Source organism: Botrytis porri (genome assembly GCF_014898465.1).
Source record: "Botrytis porri strain MUCL 3234 chromosome Unknown BPOR_010, whole genome shotgun sequence".
Taxonomy (NCBI): Eukaryota; Fungi; Ascomycota; class Leotiomycetes; order Helotiales; family Sclerotiniaceae; genus Botrytis; species Botrytis porri.
In genome coordinates this window covers 731,650-749,448 of record NW_024066084.1, presented here as the reverse complement: position 1 = coordinate 749,448, position 17,799 = coordinate 731,650, and the positions used below count along the sequence as shown (strand labels likewise).

Here is a 17,799-nt window from a genome sequence, read left to right as displayed (position 1 = left end):
ACATGTTGATTTTTGCGAAGATAATGAGAGTTTGGACATGAGGGATAGACTCCCGTTCAGGGTACAAGTCGTTCAACTACCGGTACCCAGTTTGAGAAAGTCGCGGAGGGAATTCTATTAACCGTGTGTTGTTGGTGGATTCCGAGTATAAAATCTTGGATCTTGGTATTGTTGGAGCTGATGGGAATGGATGAGGACCTTAGAGTTGGATATGCATTTTGCTTTGAACGTGGAGGAGTTTGTGTAGGTAGGTGAATATGGATAGGAGAATTCATTGTCGGTAAGCGAGTCTAAAGGGTGATATACCAATGAGGGATGATGGGTTGGTGATGAGGAAAAAAGGATTGTTGAGATACGAGAAGATCAATACACATCACATGGTTGGGGTAATGAAGAGTGGAGAATGGATCAAGAGTTTTCTTCATCTTCCTAGATGGGAGATACTAGTGTTATATCTGAGTGCATTGTACGTGTCACATTCTAACGGTTGTATGAATGCAGAAATGCAACACTCGTGTAGATCCATCTCAAGGGAAAGCTGAGCTTCCCTTCCAACCATGCCTAACACGAAAGCATAAGATTGTTGTTTTCGTATTAGGTCAAGTATCCCGATCTTTTCCCAAACCTGTCAAGTGTTGTCATCACACCTTGAACATCATCGATCGAATTAGATATATTATTGAATTTAACATGTCTGGTACAGAATTCTCTTTTGACATAAATTTAAGGTCTTCCCAAACTTCATCGTCGAGACAAATCATCTAATCCCTCCTTCAACTCTCCAACTTCAGGGCTGATACTCTCACTACTCTTCAACGTCATCACCGCCCCTTTCTGTGCAATCTCAATCAGTTCATCTCCCAATTCACACCCTCTCGCTAATCCCGATATCAAGACACCCATAAATGTATCACCAACCCCATTAACACTAACCACATCACCCTCTTCAACCTTCTCTGCCACTGGAAATAACCTCATATATACACCACCGACTTCCTCATTTCCATTAGTACAACGAGACAGAATATACGGAGCATGATCCGGATCTCGAAGTCGTGGATCCGTAGGCAATAATATAGAGGTAAGTAAAACTCCTTGAGAACCAAGCTTAGTAAGAATAGTCGGGATGTAAGGGAGAAGTTGAACAGCTTTGACGGGAATTCCTTGATCAGTAAGATCTTTAGATGTCATCTGTACGAAACGATCTCGAGCACCGGTGCTAGGAATACCGAGAGCATCGATTGTGTGCCACCATTCGTCAGTCTCGAATTTACCGTTGGTAGTGGCGGCTTCGTGCATGGAAGTGAGTTCATGCTCGTTAGGAGTTGCGAGATCAACAATGTTTTTGGGGAAGACTGGGAGTTTATTGGCTTTGAGAGATGAACCGGTAGGGCGTTCAAAAAGACGTGCGGATTTAATGGTTGAGACGGGTTCATATGCGATCTTGATGGAAGATGAAGATGATTTGGTGGCGCTCAAGAACTCTTGGATGACTTCTGACTGCCAATTTGCGTCTATAACGACCCATTTTGTGGCAGATGTCAGAGACTTGAGTTTGCTGTGAATGCTTCGAATAGATGAGTCATTGGATGGTCTAGCAAATATATCCATATCGGCCATGGCTATGACGAGATCCTTTTTTCCATCATTAATGGCTACATACTGAGCTGTACGGTAGTCGCTTTCTTTTGAACATATAGTGATATCATCAGTGTTAAGTCCATTGCTTTGTAAACTTTGAAGTATCGATTTGCCGACCCTAGAATTATTAGAATTGATTGATGATACGATTGTAGGTAACTCACTGATCATCAGCAATAAACGTATATAGACTGACAGGCTCCTTGCTACTAAGCTGAGCTGCACGTAGGACGTTATAACCAACACCACCTATCGATGATCGGATTTTTGCGATATTCGATGTATGCATCTGAGGAGAAGATGCCCCTGTCGATTGAGTGGTACGAGGAGTATAGTCACAAGCGAGATCTATAGCTATTGAGCCTACAACGATTATGCTGGGCTACAGGAAATAAAGAATTAGAAAGTGGTAATATTCTAAAACATGGGTTCCTCGAAAAAACATTGTGGAAGGCAAGGAGGATTGTTGCAAACCTTTGAAGTAGAGACACTGGAAGAGGACAGTTCTAAGCTAGGGTGATTTGGGTCTATCTTGTTTAAATTGGCTGTAGAGGAAGACCGCGTGAGGACTTTACTAGTGTTTTCCCTATGAATTTCTATTGAGCCAATGTTAAATGTTTGTTCCCATGCTTCACTGACCAGCGTTTGGATTCATCTGATCTTAACCTAGAAAGCTCAACTGCTACTTTTGTCGCCATCTTGACATTAGATTCTATCAATGCCCGATTTGCTGCAGTACTATTGCCCTTTGTAAGTTCTTTGATCCTTGCCAAAATGAAGGGAGTATTTGAATGGCCATGGAAGCCCTGTTCGGCGGCTTCTTGGACTGCTTGATCGATTGCCTTATCGATCTCAGACTTGGGAAGGGAGAATTCTTCAGGAATTGGATTTGCAAAATGAAAACCGCTAGCAGATCTAAAAAAGTCCTGGGCATCTATTATTGTTAATCATCGCTTACTAAATGGAAAGTGACGAGGCATAGAGTCAAAACTTACAGATAATGGCAGCAGCTTCTTCGGCATTTTGAACAACCATAGGACTTTTAACACCACTATCACGAGTGAAAAATGCCGGATAGTCGATCGGCCCAGTACGTCCATCTGCAAATGTGAAGACTCCGGCCCCTTGAGTTTCTAGATACTCCAATGTCCGAGGAATATCAAGAAAGCTTTTACAGCCACTGCTGATCACGGCAACTGGGGTACGTCCAAGTTCAGTGAGGTCGGCAGAAATATCCATACTGTCCTGACCTCCACGATGAACGCCACCTAGACCACCAGTTCCGAAGACACTAATTCCAGCTTTACGTGCTAGTATCATGGTACCAGCAATTGTAGTACCACCAGTAATTTTGCGTCCAGTGATCCCCTAATTACGGTTAGTTCATTGTCAGTTTTACCCAGAACAATATAGTATGTTGAAATGGACAGATCAGCACAGAAACTGCCACTCACCATTCCCAGAATATAAGGCAAATCTCTACGAGAAACCTTCATAGTTTCCGGTTTACCAGCGGCAGATGCAATAGCAGTCAACTCCTCCTTGTTCAACCCCACACGTGCAACACCATCCAAAATTCCAATTGTTGCTGGAATTCCTCCATTCAGACGAACGACATCCTCTAAATCAAGGGCCAACTTGACATTATCAGGATACGAATATCCGTGAGTATAAATGGTGGTTTCTAAAGCTACAACTGGTTTCCCATACTTCGTAGCCTCTCTCACTTCGTCCGATACTTTGAAGAGTCTAAGCTCAGCGTACCCAAAGCTCGGCCTATGAGATCTCTTTTGATAACTGCCACGCCCTTGATTAGAGGGGTTGCTAAAATGGCACTTGGATGATAAGGTGCTGGTTGACACCGAAGAGATTCGGATCCCACGTATGGGCCGAAGTATGGAATTCATGATGTGAAGTACTCTAACATGAAACCGTGAGGGTTTAAGATGGGGAATTCAATTATGTACCACTAAATGAGTCAATAGTGAGAAGATATTATCTTCACAGCCATTTGTTGGACTTATGACATCCGAGTATATTTACCAATGAGGTGTAGACAAGACAGTGAGTGGGGTGTGAATAGAAGCCTGTTAAGTTTATTGATAACCTTATGTTCACGTGATCTAAACGTGACACCTTGGAAGGTTTAGAAGGATTTTTGACAGATGAAGCGCCATCGAGAAGTCAATTCAAGCAATGCAATATATTTGATACAAGCCAACCTGTTCATCAAACTTTGATTGGACTTCTTCTTCGACATTTCGGAATCAGTTGACCGAACCAATCAATTTGTTGATTTAAATACTGTTATGCATAATTTATATTAACTCGTAAGGAATATTTCTGTCATGAAATTGGAACGGAAATTTATCCCCTGGTCGTTATTTCGTATATTGTCATGCTGATATTACTTGTAAAACCAACTGCCCATTCTTCCTTTTACATGATGTATTCATTGCTTCTTTGCTTTTCTGTACATTGTGGTTGCTGAGTATCTTTTCGCCATGGCGGCATTACAATCCATCATTCTTTTCGTCTGTCTCTGCGTTCAAGGTATTTCCTCTCAAGAAATTGTCAATGGACAAATTTATACTCCCGGTATCGCGATAGTCGATGCGCCGCAACCAAATACACCACTTGGAGGGGGTAAGTTCTAATAAACACCTAAGTCTGAATATTGTATGTTTTCTAATTGTTCAGATTTCCTCCAAGTTGCGCTGGATGTCTCCTCAGATGGACAGCTTCAACTTCCACCCTATCCGAAGAACGCTGTCTCGGAGATCTACAATATCACCATGTTTCTCTCCAGTTATACTACAGGCAAAAACTTTACAATCTCAAATGGAACCGCGACAGCAGGAAATGCGAGCTTAGGCGAGATCATGGCTCAAGAATTAAGTAGCACAGTTAAACATGTAAATTGGGTTTGGCCTGATTGTCTTGTTGGTGATGGTATATCAAACAAGAACACTGCAAGGGGGGCATACAATGTGCGTTCTTGATATCCTTCCTATGCTTGTGATTCAATCTAACATTATTGTAGATCTCCATCCGCCAGAATTTCAGATTGAATAGAACTGATCAGTACACGATTTTCGACCTACCAATCCAAGTCACCAACTCCATACCTGAACAAAGTGGTAGACCTTCTTGTGATTCTATCAATAATGATTTGATTCCTTGGGAAACATTAAACGCGTCGGCAAATAACTTTACCCGTATTGCAGGGACGTCCATACAAACTACTGCCTCTTCACAGGATGGAATTGGGGCTGGAAGCTCTATCGATTGGAGATCTGGTGTACATTTTGTATGGATAGGAAGTTTGGTTATGATGTTTGCGTTGTAATATATAATACATTGAGTTAAGGGGGGAGTTCTGTATTTATTTGCGATCCCATTTAAGTTCCATAATCCATCGTAGGCATCTTTGGAGGGGCCTTTGAAGTCCCGTTTCCGTTGCATCAGTTATTAGTCTGGGAGCTAAAACTCCGTAGCAAGCTAGCAACCAATTAGCCTAAAATTCTAGATAACGCTTGGCTTTTCCTAAAGCTTCAAGTGTCCTTTAAGATCTTCCTATATTAAAGTCACTTAGTTTCTCACAAGATACTAATTACTAGACAACTTCATTCTCTGTATATTGCCAGGTAAGATTTCGGGACCATCGATTGGAGTCGAAAGAAACTCCCAAAAATTTGCCGAAGATGCAATCCAAGATAAAAGCAAAGGACGAGAAGCTTGCGAAGTGTGATCATATAGCCCCATAATACCTACACCTCTCATGGAGAAACCTACGCGCTAGACCCCGCTCCCCGCAATTCAAAACTCAAATCATTCCTCAGTTGGCAAACTTCCCCTATTCTAATTGGTCAATATGTGCTTCGACAAATGCTAAGCCGGATATCTGAAATATCGTAGTCGAGTCAAAGGTAGTGACATTCCTGTCAAGATGGTCTCTTTTCTCACCCTTCATCCCATTGACACTTCATTATCCATACATCTCATCGACCAATCCTCATAACTATCAATAATATTACACAACAGACCGGAAAGATGCCAATGCATAACGGATGGCTTCCACGCGAAGGTATAACCTTAAACTCCCTGAGCTCGGCACACCAAAGCTAACACAACATGTAGGTTTCCGAAGCGATTCCCTCGGTAGCATCATCAAGAAAACGGCATTAAATCCCGCATTTACATTGGTCTTCCTTATTCTAGCTCGTTACACTAAACGGGGAAATGATCTTTCGATTCTGCATGAAACGACCTTTTCTCGAATTCGAAAACTCTTCTATTTTGGGGTTATCAGATTAGTATCGAACTATTTGGAAAGAGGGGTGCAGAATAATTGGGTAGACGATGTATATGATTGGGAGAAAGAGATTGTGTTGATCACCGGTGGTGCGGGTGGGATCGGTGGACAAGTAGTAAAGCTTTTAGCAGAGAAGGATATCACAGTTGTGGTATTAGATGTGATTCCTATGACTTTCGAGACGAGTAAGTTATCTAGCTATATATTGCCGAACTCTCCAATTGAATCATACTAACTTCCCCCAAAGCACCAAATGTGCATTACTACAAATGCGACATCACCTCCCCATCCACCATCGCCACAGTCGCATCTCGCATCCGTTCCGAAGTCGGTAATCCCACCATCCTCATCAACAATGCGGGCGTCGCGCGCGGAAAAAGCATTCTGGACTCCACCGAAAAAGACATCCGATTTACCTTCGACGTGAACACACTCTCGCACTATTTCACCACCAAGGAATTTCTCCCCTCCATGATCGACAAAAACCACGGCATGATCGTCACCATCGCCAGTCTCGCAGCCTATCTCCCCGTCCCAAACATGACCGACTATGCCTCATCCAAAGCCGCCGCCCTCTCTTTCCACGAAGGACTGACCGCCGAACTCCTCACCAAATACAACGCCCCGAAATTAAGAACGATAGTGATTAACCAAGGATATACGAAAACGGCGCTGTTTCAAGGATACAAAAATGATGCGACGTTTTTGCTTCCGACGCTGGAGGTGGATACGGTGGCGGAGGAGATTGTGAAGAAGATTTTGAAGGGGAAGAGTGGGCAGGGGATTTATCCGGGGTTTGGAGTTACTCTCACGTGGTTGAGAGCGATGCCGGGGTGGTATCAGAATAGAGTGAGGACGAAGGGTCATGATATTATGACGAATTGGAAGGGGAGACAGGTGGTGAATGTGGATGAGTTTTATGAGGAGAAGGAAAAGGATGGGAAGGGGAAGGAGAAGGAGAAGGAGAAGGAGAAGGAGAAGGAGAAGGAGAAGGAGAAGGAGAAGGAGAAGGAGAAGGAGAAGGAGAAGGAGAAGGAGAAGGAGAAGGAGAAGGAGAAGGAGAAGGAGAAGGAGAAGGAGAAGGAGAAGGAGAAGGAGAAGGGAAAGGGGCTTGAGGAGGAAAGCGGGTAGGTTTTCTTCTTTTCAATTTGTCTTTTGGGTAAAATTGATGAGCTAATTGATTTAGGTCGACGGTGTTGGTTAATCCTTGAGCTTTTGCGAATGAAAAGTTGGCTTGTTGTGTTATCGGAAGACCAAAGCTATTAAATCGGATTTTTATTTGAAGTCGTGGGCTTTGAATCAATTTTTTGAGTACACTTTCAAATGGAGTGACGGAAGCACTACTCTAGCCATTGGCGATCAGCATTATGAGGTACAGAGAAAACTCTTGGCCTATTCAAGTCTACCTAGCCATACAGAATATCCTTCAATTCCCTCTCTCTCTCCTTCTGACACCACAATCCCCGTAACTCCTCGTTATGAACCCCTCTTAACTATGAATGAGCAAGATAGGATCGTATGTATGGTCAAGACAAAAGATTGCAATCATTGATCACTTTTCTAATTACTTGTGAAAGACTGAAATAACACAAAGCATCGCTCAGAGACACAATCACATGAAAGTCATCAAATATATCAGATAATCAACATTTTAAATTTTTATTTACACGTTTGAATACTACTCAATCACTCATCATCACAACTCTCAAGTTGCACGCCCCATATAGTACCCAAACAAATCCCAATCATGAATCGGACTGGGCCTTGAAGCTGTCGTATAACGCCCAGGATATCAACTCTCAAACGCCGGATTCATAAACTAAAGGTTGTGCCTACGACAAAGATAACCTTGACGCCAATCGCTGTACCAGCGTTTCCTTTTTCCTTAAATGCATTATGTACTCATACAACAACAGACTATTTTCTTTCTCAAGCAGAAACGGAGACCATTCTGGATGCTTCCAACAAAGGTGCCGCAGCTGAGGGACCGGGAGCATTCTCCTCAGCAATTTCACCACCAGCTTCTCTTTCAGCCCAGGCACCCCAAAGACCTCGTTTGCCTCTAACACGGATTGGCCCCCCTAGAGAGTTTTCTGGTTGTTCAACCTTGACGGCATCTTTGGTTGCAAGTACTAAAACTTCAAAGAACATCTTGGTAGCATCAGCTTTGCTTGTTGTACCCTCTGGTAATAAGTCCTGGAAAAGAACGCTGGCCTTCTTGCGCTTGTCTGGGCTGTTAGCTGCCTCATCGCCAAATCGTTCACGAAGTAGATGAACAGCGTGAGTGGTACCAAGCGATACAGGGCCGCTATCCGCAGGGTGTACAAGAGGTGCAGTTGTCTCATCAAATTGGTTGCCTGGACTTACGCTGCGGGCTTCTCCTAAGCCGGCGGTAGCGTTGTGTTCGTCATCGTCAATGTTGATATTCAACTCATCATCACCCCCCATTTCAATGATTGTGCCATCAGCAGCAATCATCGTGTCATCCCGGCCTAAACCAGCATCACCAGCAAGATTGGCACCAAGATCCTCTTCCTCTCCAAGATCCAAGCGTGGTGATTTGTTGGCACCTAGTTCTTGCTCACCATCCACACCAGCAATATCACCATCACGTTTACGCTTCAAGTCTCCTGTCCTACGAACAGCATCGAGTGAAAGCATTCCACGGAGCTCTGGTGCCCAACCCATACTTCTTCCTTCACCCATAATATTGGAAACAAAGCCACCATTCTTTTGCATTTCCATTAAAGCCAAGAGTTGAGGATCGCGAGGAAGGAATGACTGAGGACGTAAAATAGCCTCGTGATTCTTTTGCAATTCTTGAATAGCATGCTTAGAAATGGTAGTATCATCATCAGGCATCAAAGGTTTGAATTTTCTGGCACGTTGAGCTGGTTGGCGGAAGATTGACTGTTCTGTCTCGTCTTCTGGTGCGAACAATCCAGATGCTTCTCTTTGTTGCTGATTTGCCTCGACTTCGGCAACAATGGTTTCATCGATATCGGAAAGTGGCGATTCGGAAATGCGAAGGCGCTCGAGTTCCGGAGCACGTGGAAGAGCAGAGATATCTGGTTCTCCACCAATGTTAAGCATGTCGATATCCCCGTCATCATCACCGATGTGGAATCCAACATCATCATTACCAAACCCGAGATTGATTGAATTTTCACGATCTCCATCATCAAAAACATCCTTTGCTCTTGGTTGGATATCCAATTCACTGAGTAAGTCATCTTCAACAGCTCGTGCTGCTGGTGCATCTCGTCCAAATTCGAGACTGATATCAGCTCCAGATCTATCAGCTCCAGTCGTCTTAGGGTTTATATCGTCAAGTCCAAAATCAAGACCCAAATCAAGATCATCATCTAATGGTTCCAAAGCAAGCTCATCCTCATCTGCGTTGTTATCTTCGACACTATTTTGTAAGAATTGGCTGTTGTTGAACTCGTCCTGCAAGTTGATATCACGGCTAGCACCTCTTCGTTTGCGACCCAATGCCGATTCTTCGTCCAATTGGGAGAAAAGGAATGATGCATCAGGCATCGGTGGCATTTCGAGGTTGTCTCCTTCAGTAAGCATATCGGGAAGCATAAGAGCATCTCGAGAAGGCATATGTAGTCCGGCGGGAATATCATTGTTACCGGAGAGACGGAAGGCCTAGGTTGGAAGGTTTAGTATATACATTGAAGCTATTGTGATAATTAAAACGTACCATTTTAATTTTTATGAGAGCTTCATTGCAATCATCCAGTAAATAACGCGCTTTTCGACTATAAATCCTGACCACTCCTAGCAACAATTGACCACTTAGACGTAAAGCCATTGGTGCTTGATTGGGTGTGACGATAGCTTCGACACTATCCTTGACGCTGGCTTGTAAAATGTGATTTTTTGACAACTTGCGCTCTAAATTTGCCGAAAGCCAGACACGAGCCAAAGGCCCTGTCTTGCTCAACAAAGTCTCTGAATAAAACATGGTGATAGCAAGAAGTGTATGGCGCCCTCGCGCGAGGAAGTTTAAGTTTTGTTAAGTGGATTCAATAATGGAAACGCGTTTATGTTGCCTATTGTTGCCCGTCGACTCTTTCGTTCGTTTGATGGCGCGTCGAGGATATTGATTTTGACAGCTCCCAATGAATATTTGTTATGAATTAAGCGCGTCGCGGAATTAAATTGTAGTAAGAAGCCACAGGTATCGAAAGAACAATATAGCAGTCGTAGCAAAGAATTGATTGTAGTGCTTTAATGCAATGCGACGACGACGACCAGGTGATAAAGCTTAAGAAAGGATGGGGGAGTAGATGGGTGGGGAGGTTAATGTTTGCGCAATGAAGATTGAAGAAGAATCAAGAGGCTGGGATACATTTTGAATTATAACGCTAAACTATCAATGGCTAAAAGCTTCGTCAACAAGCGGGTCTAGAGCCTAAACCTGTAATTTACACGTGACATTTCTAACTTTTAATGTTTATTTATCTATTCAATACCATATGCAGTTCGAGCAAGAGAGAGAGGACAAAGAGAGAAAACCTCGACCAATTGATATGTGAACAGAGTGTGAAGTATGATAAATAAAACAGTGGTAACATCTTTCTAAGCGAGCTGGGCAATACTGACCTAGATACATTTATATACCTATGATAAAGTCCTTACGAGCCTGGTACCTGGTACATGTTTATTTTATAACAACAATTCACTGGTGGATTTCCTTACGGAGCAACGGTCTTCTTGGTTCTATAGCTTTTTTTCTCCCTACAGAGTATATATATACCTAGGTAGTGCTTGTTCAAACTTTAAACCCCCTTCCCAGGCCTTCTAGAATCCGATTCAAGGCCTAGAGACCCCCTTTGAGAAAGTCCCGCCCAGGCATGCGACTCAACTACAGGGGAGGATATACCAAAAAACCTAGACCGTGCTCAACTCACTGGAGAGACTGATTGCCTACTGGATATGATACCTTGATACCTTGATGCTGGATACTCTTCTACGTCTTGAAACTGGTAGGAAAAGTTATTACGGGGAGACGACACGTAATTCGATAATTACTATGGATCAAAATCTAAAAGACTATCAACCAATTCTTTAAGAAACACAATTACACTACTGTCAAAGATCAATTTCTTGCATGTTGGAGTTGGGAGGAGCTCTTTTGTTTTGTTTAATGGGTGGCCTTTACTCAATTCTTAACTTAGCACATTTTCTCTTTCGTTTCAGCCAAATTCGCATGCCTCAGTGATAGGCATTAAGCATAACGACAGCATATACTGCTGCTCGTTACCTTCGCAGACTCTAAAAAGGTTTTCTGAATAGTTGAAATTGAGGCTATGTCGTGGCCGCGCCCTGCAAGATCTGGTAGTCCTTCGGGATCTTTATTGCCCATGGTCAACCTTCCATCGACAAATGGTAGAGAGCCAATTTCAGAGCCATCTTCGAGACCAAGGTCAAGGGAGAGGGCCAATTCAAAGAGCAGACATACTCGATCGTCCTCAGCAATGGCCAAAGTTAGTGAACGCCCAATTTCAGCTGAACCAGAAAGAACCCCGACTAATACGACTAATGCGCAACAGTCAATAGCAGATGAATTTTCCGGTCTTACACCAGCAGAAACCGCAGAACGATTACAGACCTCACTCACGTCAGGTTTGACACCCGCAGAAGCTCTTGCGAGATTACACGATCAAGGACCGAATGAACTTCCCCACGAACCTCCCGAACCATTATGGCTTCGATTTGTGAAGCAATTTAAGGAAACCTTGATTCTGTTGTTGTTGGGTTCAGCTGTTATGTCAGTAATAGCTGGAAACAAAGATGATGCGATCAGTATTGCCGTTGCAGTTACAATTGTGGTCACAGTAGGATTCGTACAAGAGTATCGTTCTGAGAAATCGATTGAGGCATTAAACCACCTGGTCCCCAACCATGCACACATAATACGAGGAGAAATGAGAACTACAACCCCAAGAACACCTGCATGGCCCCCTAGCGCCCGAGATGTCCCAGAGACGGAAGCATTGATGGCAGACTCTGGATCTGACGCGGATTCTAGTTTGGCAGAATCTGTATCACAAAAAATGATGGCATCGAAATTGGTCCCTGGAGATCTCGTTCTGTTTACTACTGGAGATCGTATACCTGCCGATATTCGTGTCACAAAAGCTTCAGATTTGACAATCGATGAATCCAATTTAACCGGAGAAAATGAGCCTGTCCGAATCACTGCGGAAGCGAGACATATAGATTTTAGACCCGGATCTAGCTCACTAGAACCACCTACATCATCCGATTATGCGTCTCCTGCTAGTGGAGCTGTAGGTGCAGATATCAGGTTAAATAGCACGACTAACATTGCTTTCATGGGAACACTTGTAAGATCTGGGCATGGTCAAGGAATTGTCTATGCAACAGGTGGAAATACTCATTTTGGAACAATTGCTGCAAGTGTATCGGAAACGGAAAGTCCCAGAACTCCCCTACAGCTTTCAATGGACGATTTAGGGAACCACTTGAGTCAAGCTTCTTTCGTTATTATTGCGGTAATATCTTTAGTTGGATGGTTACAAGGAAAAGCATGGTTGGATATATTCACAATTTCGATATCCTTAGCTGTTGCAGCTATCCCTGAAGGTTTACCAATTATTGTTACAGTCACCTTGGCTCTTGGCGTACACCGAATGGCACGACACAATGCTATAGTACGAAAAATGCCAAGCGTGGAAACTCTAGGATCGGTCAATGTTGTTTGTAGTGATAAAACAGGTATGCTTAATGAATCCCATAGCTTGTTCGAAGTACTAATTCTTCCCCAGGTACCCTTACCATGAACCATATGACTACCGTCAAAATGTGGTATTCTGATGCCGATGCTCCATTGGATGTTGATTCGGATGATGAGACAGTAGAATCTAAAGCTGATACTGTGGCTCTTCGTATTCTTCGCATCGGAAATATAGCTAATAACGCGCGTCTTACTCATCTTCATGCTCCGTCAGCATCGTCGGTCGCTATTTTATCCTCTACTCAGGGCCGTGCTTCAGGGCAAATCTTAAAGAGCAGGTGGGTCGGTCAACCGACTGATGTTGCGATGCTTGATATGCTTGATCGATTCAGAGAGCACGATGTTCGTGAAGGTTTGGGGCACCGTATTGGAGAAACTCCATTCAGTTCTGAAAGAAAATGGATGGGTGTTACCATTGGAGATTTGGGTCCGGAAGGTACATCGAGTCCAAAAGAACATGCTTATATTAAAGGAGCTATCGAGCGAATTTTGGAGAGGTGTGATACATACCTTACAAAAGACGGTCGTGAAGTTCAATTGGATGCGGCAAAGAGACAACAAGTTTTACAAGCTGCCGAAAAACTTGCTTCTGAAGGACTTAGAGTTCTTGGTTTTGCTAGTGGCCCGGTTGCTAGGCACGCCAAATCATTAGCTCCAACAAGCCGAAGTGCAACACCAGTCTCAAAATTAGACCACCATGTATCTCACAGCGAAGACGTATACAACGGTCTTACATTTGCTGGATTGGTTGGTATGAGCGATCCTCCACGAACAGGTGTTTCGAAATCGATTCGACGACTCATGCGGGGCGGTGTCAAAGTGATTATGATTACTGGAGATGCTGAAACAACTGCCCTGGCTATTGCAAAGAAGCTCGGTATGCCTATTGCAGCACCACGTGCTCATTCAGTAAATTCCGTAGAAGTTAGACCAGTCTTACGAGGTGATGAGATAGATGAGATGACCGACGAAGAGTTACAAGCCGCCATAGCCAATACTTCCGTATTCGCCAGAACCAGTCCAGATCATAAAATGAAAATTATCAGAGCCCTACAAGCTCGTGGTGATATTGTCGCAATGACAGGTGATGGTGTCAATGATGCACCTGCCCTCAAGAAGGCTGATATTGGTATATCTATGGGTTTACAAGGAACAGATGTTGCCAAAGAAGCTGCAGATATGATCTTGACTGATGACGATTTTTCGACTATTCTCAAAGCAATTGAAGAAGGCAAAGGGATTTTTAGTAACATACAAAATTTCCTCACATTTCAACTCAGCACAAGTGCTGCGGCACTTAGCTTGGTTTTAGTCTGCACGTGTTTGGGATTCAAAAATCCTTTAAATGCGATGCAGATCCTTTGGATTAGTAAGTTAAACTTTTGAATTGTAACACACATTCGTACTAATAATTTCTCTAGATATCATCATGGATGGACCTCCAGCTCAATCATTAGGTGTGGAGCCAGTTGATCCAGATGTTATGAATCGCCCACCCCGAAAGAGAAATGCTCCTGTACTGACAAAAGCATTGATCACTCGAGTACTTACGTCCGCTACCATTATCATGCTAGGTACCATGGCAGTTTATACTCACGAAATGCTTTCAGATGGCAAAGTCAGTAAGAGAGATACAACCATGACCTTTACCTGCTTCGTTCTTTTCGATATGTTCAACGCGTTGAACTGTCGTTCAGAATCAAAGTCTGTCCTCAGAGGTGAAGTTGGTCTTTTTTCAAACAAGCTATTCAATTGGGCAGTATCGTTGAGTCTTGGTGGACAAATACTAGTCATATACTTCCCCTGGCTTCAGGAAGTATTTCAAACAGAAGCTTTGGCACTTACAGATTTGGTTGGCCTGGTTATTTTAACAAGTTCTGTATTCTGGGCTGATGAAGCAAGAAAATGGTGGAAATCAAGGAGTAGGAGAAGGCTGGGTAGTGGGTATAGTCAAGTCGTTTAAATGAAATATGGCTATTAATGCCTATTGTATACATAGATTTAGTATTGCATAGATTCCCAAGCGTATTGCATTGTAGTAAACACAAGTAAGGAGAATTCACAATGATTTGATCAATTACACATAAGAATTAACTTTGGATATGATTGGAGTGATGGGTCAAATTAGTGATCAAATCGTCAATATAAATCTCGCTTACCCCACACCCAAAAAGATGACACCTAAAGATGCCCCCGACCTCAACACCAGCTTCCCCAAAGAAGAGCTACCCATGCCTCAACCCACCCAATGCCTCCACCCGGCCTCCAAAATGGCAGTCTCACACCTCTACCCACAACACCGTCTCCAGAATCAGCTCAATCATCCATTCACAATGCTTCCTCCCTAGCCTCTATCCAAAATATCCTCTCAAACCTCCATACCCGCGACGCAGCGATCACTACTAGTCTCCAATCCCTCATCTCTTCTCAAGCCTCCCTCTCTCGCGATCTCGGCCGACTCGATCTCTTACGCGCGCATCTTGGCACAAATGTTATAAATACCAGGGCGATTTCAAATGGAATGCTGGATAATGCCGCCGGCACGGCCGAGAAATTGAGCTCAAAAGTAAAGGAATTGGATTTAGAGAAGAAACGAGTCGAGGAAACATTGGGCGTTGTAGAACAAGTCGCGGAATTGAAAGCATGTGTCAATGGCGTGGTGGGTAGTATGGGGGCTCCGCAAGACTGGGAAGCTGCAGCAGGATATATTGCAAGAGCGTCGAAGATCCCGGCACATATTGTTGAGGGCAATTTTGCGGCAAGGACAGTTCCGAGCGTCGAGGTACCGGATGCGCCAGGTGTGACGATTGAGGAAGCGAAGAAAAGCTTGTGCGGATTGTTTCTGAGAGAGTTTGAGAAGGCGGCTGAGGAAGGGGATGGAGTGAGAGTTACGAGGTTCTTTAAATTGTTCCCATTGATTGGGAGGGAGGAGGTTGGGCTGGATGTTTATGGAAAATATGTTTGTCAAGGAGTAGCGGGAACTGCGAGGAAGAATTTAAAGGAGGGCACGAAAGGGGAGAGAGGTAAAGAGGGCTTTTTCTACGCGCAGGCGTTGACGAGATTATTTGAACACATTGCGCAGATCGTGGAGGGACATGGAGGGTTGGTGGAAAGGCATTACGGGGCCGGGAAGATGGTTAGAGTGATAGAGAGATTACAGGCTGAGGCGGACGTGCAGGGCGGGATTGTTTTGGATACATGGGGAGACGAGAAAAATGTCGATAGGAGATTGACGGATGTGAGAAGTTATCCATTTTCTTTCTTGGTGCAAAGCTTTCTACCGAATCAAAGACCAACTGGAATCTCGAGGACGGGCTCACCCGCAGTTGGGGTGGCTGCTAATGGAAGGGCAAGTGAAGATGAGGGTGTGGATATGAAAGAAGTAGATGGCCTTTTGAATGAGATGGCTGTGATGTTAGGTCGTTGGTCATTATATACTCGATTCTTGAGCGGCAAATGCAGGGTGAGTCCAACATCAATACCAGGCCTTCTGCGAGCCATTTCTAATTTATCACAGGATCCGGAAGCTAGCCCGGATGATCCTTTGATCATGCCAGAGTTATTAGACAAATCAGCTCTTAGTCGAAAAATCTCAAATCGTCTGAAGGATCCATTTAATGTCATGACTACATTTTTCTTTCGACGATCTGTTGAGAAAGCATTTCAATTGGATGAATCTCCTACAGGACTATCTCTCAATCTATCAAAATCTATAGATGGAACTCCTCCATATATAATCTCTGCTGTTGATGATGTTATGTATATCGTCAATGCAGTACTTAAACGATCCATCTCAACATCTCAACGTGGTGTAATCGAATCTGTTGTACCAGCAATTAGCAGAGTTTTGGGAACCGATTTTGTAGGAATGGTTCAACGCAAAATGCGAGACGAATCGTACCCCAAACCACTCGTTCAAGGCGGATTTCCACCGGAAGATAAAATTATCGCCTTTATCGTCCTGATCAACAGTCTTGTTGTATCAAATGACTATATCTCCAGAATTGTGTCTAGTCATCTCCAATCTTCTGAACCAAACAGCGCATCTCAACCTAAAGGTGTACCACCCGCTCCAGCTTTGAAAGACATGTTCCCCTATGGTCATGATGCCACTTTCGTGTCCAATTCTCTTACAAGTCTCAATGCGACATTCTCATCAAAGACCAACGAGTTGATCGGCGAAGGTCTTCAAGTAATGTTCAATAATGTCGTTAAACCAAGGCTTCGTCCAGTGTTGAGTGAAACCTTCTGCGACGTAGATTATTCCCTTACACCAGAAGATCTTGCCGAAATAGCTCGTCAAAACGACACTGATGATGATCCTCAAGAAATACTACAGGACATGGTATCTCGTCGATTCGAACATCACTGGGATGCTCTCATGAAACCTATTCAGAGAATCATGTCTACGACGCCATTCAATACTCTCCTAGAGCAAACCGCTCAATATTTAGCAAGAGTTCTAGAGAGAAGAGTTTGGAATTATAGCGGGAAAATGAATGCACTAGGAGCAACTAGGATGGAAAGAGATTATGGAGGCATTGTCGGAGTAATTGCGAGAGGAGGAAAGTATGGATTAAGAGATGTTTTTGCAAGGGTATTGCAAGTTGCCATGGTTGTCAATATGGATGAGGAAGAATGGGAGGCGGTTAATGTTGAAGGTGATGGATTGTGTGAAGAGGAAGTAGAGATGGTTTGGGTTTTGACGGTAGATGAGAGGACAAGGGCTAGGGGTATGGTCAGGGGGTGAAGTTTTAAGGAGATGCCCTGTCATTGTGTGAAAAGGATATATAACTCCCCTCGCATATAGGAGTCTAGGCGTTGAAAACTTCGTGCATCATAAAAAATATTGAGTTGAAGGGGAATTTTGACGTTCCGATGGAAGCGAGATATTTGCTGGGAGTGAGTGGTATGGGATAAAAAGAACTAAATATAACATTGATACCAAATAAGATAGCGATTCGAATTCTTAGCCTCTTATTTATTTCGTGATTTACACATAAGCGAGTGTTCGAGCCATGCAGAGCATCTTGTTATTTTCAATAGCGTATATTAACACAAAGTAATA

At 43.5% G+C, this 17,799-nt stretch overlaps 6 protein-coding genes across 6 annotated transcripts; 4 read left to right on the top strand and 2 right to left on the bottom strand.

Annotated features, from left to right (window-relative positions):
- Positions 1–741: 741 nt before the first annotated feature.
- On the bottom strand, positions 742–3,548 carry EAF01_007679 (uncharacterized protein; the record flags this gene model as incomplete). The annotated part of the gene is made up of 6 exons (XM_038915935.1): positions 742–1,759; positions 1,806–2,023; positions 2,116–2,227; positions 2,281–2,575; positions 2,637–3,009; positions 3,096–3,548. The coding sequence occupies 6 exons, from the start codon at positions 3,546–3,548 to the stop codon at positions 742–744; spliced, it is 2,469 nt and encodes an 822-aa protein (XP_038768406.1).
- A 597-nt stretch (positions 3,549–4,145) lies between these two features.
- On the top strand, positions 4,146–4,990 carry EAF01_007678 (uncharacterized protein; the record flags this gene model as incomplete). The annotated part of the gene is made up of 3 exons (XM_038915934.1): positions 4,146–4,287; positions 4,342–4,631; positions 4,685–4,990. 3 exons carry the CDS (start codon positions 4,146–4,148, stop codon positions 4,988–4,990), a joined length of 738 nt encoding a protein of 245 aa, XP_038768405.1.
- Positions 4,991–5,694: 704 nt separating this feature from the next.
- Positions 5,695–7,167, top strand: EAF01_007677 (uncharacterized protein; the record flags this gene model as incomplete). The annotated part of the gene is made up of 4 exons (XM_038915933.1): positions 5,695–5,728; positions 5,782–6,141; positions 6,204–7,083; positions 7,143–7,167. 4 exons carry the CDS (start codon positions 5,695–5,697, stop codon positions 7,165–7,167), a joined length of 1,299 nt encoding a protein of 432 aa, XP_038768404.1.
- A 406-nt stretch (positions 7,168–7,573) lies between these two features.
- On the bottom strand, positions 7,574–10,266 carry EAF01_007676 (uncharacterized protein). The gene is made up of 2 exons (XM_038915932.1): positions 9,669–10,266; positions 7,574–9,613 (listed from the first exon to the last, which is right to left on the bottom strand). Exons 1-2 carry the CDS (start codon positions 9,930–9,932, stop codon positions 7,886–7,888), a joined length of 1,992 nt encoding a protein of 663 aa, XP_038768403.1. The 5' UTR covers positions 9,933–10,266; the 3' UTR covers positions 7,574–7,885.
- Positions 10,267–11,280: 1,014 nt separating this feature from the next.
- EAF01_007675 (uncharacterized protein) lies at positions 11,281–14,694 on the top strand (the record flags this gene model as incomplete). Its single annotated transcript, XM_038915931.1, has 4 exons — positions 11,281–11,457; positions 11,524–12,712; positions 12,763–14,100; positions 14,153–14,694. The coding sequence occupies 4 exons, from the start codon at positions 11,281–11,283 to the stop codon at positions 14,692–14,694; spliced, it is 3,246 nt and encodes a 1,081-aa protein (XP_038768402.1).
- A 285-nt stretch (positions 14,695–14,979) lies between these two features.
- Positions 14,980–17,481, top strand: EAF01_007674 (uncharacterized protein; the record flags this gene model as incomplete). The annotated part of the gene is made up of 2 exons (XM_038915930.1): positions 14,980–16,194; positions 16,249–17,481. 2 exons carry the CDS (start codon positions 14,980–14,982, stop codon positions 17,479–17,481), a joined length of 2,448 nt encoding a protein of 815 aa, XP_038768401.1.
- Positions 17,482–17,799: the final 318 nt, after the last annotated feature.

What these genes read in the sequence shown, in the direction of transcription:
- EAF01_007676 (XM_038915932.1), bottom strand. Translation starts at nt 9,932, where the DNA reads ATGTTTTATTCAGAGACTTTGTTGAGCAAGACAGGGCCTTTGGCTCGT. An exon ending in CTCTCATAAAAATTAAAATG is followed by an intron (nt 9,614 to 9,668) that starts GTACGTTTTAAT and finishes CTTCCAACCTAG; the next exon opens with GCCTTCCGTCTCTCCGGTAA.